The 4,670-nt window shown below is 31.9% G+C and overlaps 1 protein-coding gene across 1 annotated transcript; it reads right to left on the bottom strand.

Moving 5' to 3' along the window:
* Window positions 1-763: 763 nt before the first annotated feature.
* Window positions 764-3,548, bottom strand: LOC120141828 (probable pectin methylesterase CGR3). Its single transcript, XM_039156603.1, has 7 exons — window positions 3,441-3,548; window positions 3,121-3,256; window positions 2,988-3,027; window positions 2,845-2,880; window positions 1,853-2,227; window positions 1,288-1,343; window positions 764-993 (listed from the first exon to the last, which is right to left on the bottom strand). Exons 2-7 carry the CDS (start codon window positions 3,241-3,243, stop codon window positions 841-843), a joined length of 783 nt encoding a protein of 260 aa, XP_039012534.1. The 5' UTR covers window positions 3,244-3,256; window positions 3,441-3,548; the 3' UTR covers window positions 764-840.
* Between the last annotated feature and the right edge of the window lie 1,122 nt (window positions 3,549-4,670).

Here is a 4,670-nt window from a genome sequence, read left to right as displayed (position 1 = left end):
TTAAAATTTATTCAGAAAGAAATAATATACAGTACACACGTATTGTAGTGTAGGCATCAGCACGAGTCAAGTCGGATAACAGTGATAACATATGCGTATGTGCTCATCTTCAATCTTTTAATTAATATATATTTTTAAAAAATAAATATCTCAACAATATAAGATATAATAATATAAAAAATAAAATTATATTATATAAATATTAAATATAACCTCATTAAGCGAACGAAGACCTATACTCATATTGTCCAACCCTATACTAACATGTATTTACGACACATAATAAAATAAAAATATATGTTTATTAATATTTAATATTAATATTTTATAAATAATAATAAATTTTTTATTGTTAATACAATATTTTTGACTCGATTTAAATTAACTTTTATTTATAAATCATAGTAAATGTTTTTTTTTCCAGAAAATAACTTACACCCTTAGAAAAGAAATGTCAATTTATTTTAATTTATTAAAACTGTAACTGATTTTACATTGCCCTGTAAGTTATTTTTCCTTAATCAAGTTTTTAATGAATTAAACACAAATTTTGTGAAAGTCATTTTCAGTTTCAATATCAAGGATTGTGAAGGAAATAGTGGACTGATTTTTTAGCAGTTCATCCCAGACCCGATTCTTATATAGTGACTAGACTGCACAGTCCATAAGATCTCGGCTCAACAGGTTAGATAAGTGGATCTTGTTTTTAATTTCACGTTTTACAAACAAGCACGAAATCAAATGAAAGATGCAGGACACGCGATAACAAATAGAAATAATTTTACTACACCTGAGAGACAAAAGTAATGGAAATTTGATCTTGATGAATTTCTCTTTGCATTAGTGGTATGGTTTTAGGTGGAACACTTGACAAGCTGGAAGGTATGAACTCTTTGATGCAGCCTGCTCAAACTTCTTAGTGGCGCTTGCATTTTCTTCTAAACTATTTTGGTTGAAAAGTAGAACCCACCAAGTGGAACTCCGCATTTTAGCCTTCAAGTACAGAACATATATGTTAGTGATAAGGTCAACTTGGCACATTGTCGTCCGTGTTTAGTGATATGATTCTGAAACGAAACAAAAATGATAACATGGCTTATTTTGATCACATTAAAACTGCCTCAACAATCTGACATGAATATGATAATATCCAAGAAATTTGATCTTGACGCATTCCGTGAAACGAAAATGCTGAGTGACAATTTTGATCAGATGAATGTTAAAAGATATGATATGGCTTATTTCAATTCAAAATTCCGTTGTTTTAAGTAGCAGATAGAGACTTACTGGCCGCCCGAATTTGGATAATTCTGCCACTTTAGCCTTCTGATGACCAGGGGAACCTGATCCACAAAATGAAAGCAATTAAATTTGAATATACTAAAAGAACTGATCAAATATGCTAAGGGGTAAAGGCTGTGCTGAATCTCCCAACTTGATGAAGAAAACCAAGAGACCATGTACCTATAGCCTCTAGGAAAGTTTCTAAGTGGTATAACTTCTCCAGACTGGTAATTAAGTGCCAGTGTAATGAAGAATTGTCTAGCATCTACCTTATTGTAATAATTCATATACATTTAGTGCAAGCAAGTGTAGGCGTCCGAATGGTGTACCAAGTCATAGCAGAAAAGGAACCAGAGAAAGATAAAGTTTCAACATATTAACTTTTCTTGGAAGGCTATGGGGTTACTCATGCAGTGTTACAGAGACAAACGTCACTGTAATTACTCCAGAAACAATTTTCATTTACAAAACAGTTATTTCATGAGCAAATATATCTGGATATATACACTTCCACTGCCCGAGTAATTCTTAATTTTATAATTTATAAGTAACACGAACGTGGATTTACCTGCAAAAATAAGTAGACCATCAGAGGCAACCCTTGCAAATTCAGGCAGAGTCTTGTTCAGGTACTTTGGAGACAAGTAATCAACAGCGTCTGACACAATAACAAGAGAAAATGACTTTGACCTATAGGGGAGAGGGAACTTGATATCTGCCACACGTACAATGCCTTTGCCCACGAGACTCTTGCAGTCTGGTGCAACATCCTCTATGTCATATGGTTCCACACCCCAGGATTCAGTTCCCTCTTCTTTCAAAAGTTTGGAGACCACTGAACAGGTATCAGGGCCTACATGCAGAACCTTGTGCATGTTGTCACCATAAGCCTTCTTCAAATATGGTATTGCCCTCTGAACTTCAAGCGTGCATGTATATTCACCTACAAAAATAACAAGAATTAATTGATTTTCGGACTGTTACACTCGTACCCTTTTTTGGAGCATGGCAATTCCATTATAACTACACTTCAAATGTTCCAGTTATCACGGAACATGCAAACCATGTCTGACTAATTACCACCGATAAATTATAATCCCCATAATTCTTCAGGTCATAATCAAATGAAAAGGAGGACTAACTTTTTGGATCCTACCTTATCTTTCATACTTTTTACCTCTAAATAGCACAGAAGGAGACGATCATGACAATTGGTAGGAGATCAGTCAATAGTAAAACCCCCATAACAATGAAATGCGGAAGCAAGGCCATAGTCTTACCAAACGACCATATTTATATGTTACAGAAACATATGTGCATTGAATCTTAACTAAATTTTATATAACACGAGAACTCATCCTCAATTTATGCAACTAACGATTAACCATGTCCAAATCCACTCTCCCAAACGTAGCATTAGTGAATCCGCTAAATATTAAAGTAGTTCCAAAGAGACGTGATGACAATATACTCATCAAATGAAAATGAAAATAGTAACCTGACAAGTTAATTTCATTGCAAACATCAATCTAATGAGGAAGAAAGTAAAATATAATTTACCTTCGAGCCGACTGACTCCACCAACTCGGGATTTACCTGTATCCACCCAAAATGAACAGTCAATTGGTTGTACCAATAACATTAGCATATTGATCAACAAAGCGATTAACCCCAAATAAGAAATTCCACTAACATGGAAGTACCTGAACCACTATAGACGTAGCCAATTAGAAGGATAGCTCCCTGGAAGTTAATTTTTCAAAAAAAAAGAAGGAAATTATTACCACAGTTAATTTATTTTAAAAAAATAAAAGAAAGGGAAGGAGATCGATGTACCACAATGACAAGAGCAATAGACAAAATGGGAGAAGATCGGGATTTAGAATGCAAGGCACCAGATAAGGGGAAGTTTCCGCTGTCGACAAAGCGGCGCGTGGCACTTACTTGCCTCCTTGACATGTTATTCTTTACACTGTATCAAACAAATAACAGATTTAAACAAAATTTCAACCTTTTTCATTGAAAAAAAAACATCGTTAAACAAACAAAACGGGAAATGAAGAGCAGATCCAGAGCATGAAAGAGCTTTGAATATAAAGATGAAATGGAAGGAAAAATGAATCAAAAGCGAAGAGAAGAGAGAATGGGAAATTCACCTTGAGAAAAGAAATGAAAAAAATTGAATATTGGATCTTAGATGTGTTTTCGCAGTTTGGATTTAAACCATTTATGATTTATGGTAAAATGGAAAATATTAACAACTGAACGAGTTTGAACGGGACTTGGACCGCATACGATTACGAAGTGGCAGTATTTTCTACTAATTAATTAATTTAATTTTGTTATGCTTAAAGTTAAGATCCGCATCTGAGCGGCGCGGCCTTTGTGAACACGGACACTGACATATACAGTTATTAGCGTGTCGGTGGCGACATATTACTTCGTGGATTATTTTATCAGAATAATATTTGTTTAAAAATTAATTATATAGATGCTATTTAAAAAATCATCAAACAATTGATTTAATAAAATGAAATATTAAATTTTTAAGTAAGATTAAAAGTTTAAGTATTGATGTTTGTGAATGAAGTAAATTAGACTTGAATGATTGTCTTTATATTAAGTCATTCTAATATTCAATCTAAATTAATTAATTAATAAATTAGATATGAATGATCATAAAAAATAATTTAAAAAAAATTATATTTATTTCAGTTACAAGATAAAAAATATTTACATAGAAGTGTTTTACTAAAATATTTTAATTAAATGTATATTTGTCCTATATGAAAAAAGAATTCGAGGCATACACTTATATTCTTGACTTAGAAGGAGTTCAGTTTTAGCTATGAGCAAGTGCATTTAGTTATCAAGTTGTCAATTTTTATTTTTTATATTTATTTAAGTCACGAGTTTTAAATTTATTAGTACTTCTCTTCTTACTTCTAATTTTTTTTCCTTTTCTATTTTATATAAGATTATAATTAAATTTAAATTTTATAAAAAGAAAACAAAAAGAAGAAATAAGCTACAATGATATTAGAATCACTTTGGCAACTCTAATCTCATCAAAAGGATTCGAGACACATTCATATTTTCTTCTCGACGTATGATTTTACTACCCGGCCATTGTAGGTTAGTTGTGCAAGGATTAATTTGAGGACTAATTTAGAATGCTAGTTATAATTTAAGGATTGAAATAATTAAAAATTTAAAGATCAATTTAAAATGAGTGTCATGATTTGAGAACACATGATGTAATTAACTCTTATTGTTATTATCTTCATCTTTATAAGTTAATGGGTCCTCTGCAAGAACAAAACTTACTAACCACAACTTCCTTTAACCCATTTAAACCAACCTATTAAGTGTTCAAAGTGCAGTGA

Source organism: Hibiscus syriacus, unplaced genomic scaffold, assembly GCF_006381635.1.
Source record: "Hibiscus syriacus cultivar Baekdansim isolate YM2019G1 unplaced genomic scaffold, ASM638163v2 tig00110813_pilon, whole genome shotgun sequence".
NCBI classification, from domain to species: domain Eukaryota; kingdom Viridiplantae; phylum Streptophyta; class Magnoliopsida; order Malvales; family Malvaceae; genus Hibiscus; species Hibiscus syriacus.
The sequence above is the reverse complement of the archived record's forward strand: the minus strand, read 5'-3'. Positions and strand labels throughout refer to the sequence as shown.

Bases quoted from the DNA above. Each gene is read 5' to 3' on its own strand.
- LOC120141828 (XM_039156603.1), bottom strand. From the start codon at position 3,243: ATGTCAAGGAGGCAAGTAAGTGCCACGCGCCGCTTTGTCGACAGCGGA. The intron at 3,028-3,120 runs GTACATCGATCT...ATTAACTTCCAG, and splicing joins CTATTGCTCTTGTCATTGTG to GGAGCTATCCTTCTAATTGG. The intron at 994-1,287 runs GTAAGTCTCTAT...CTGTACTTGAAG, and splicing joins TATCCAAATTCGGGCGGCCA to GCTAAAATGCGGAGTTCCAC.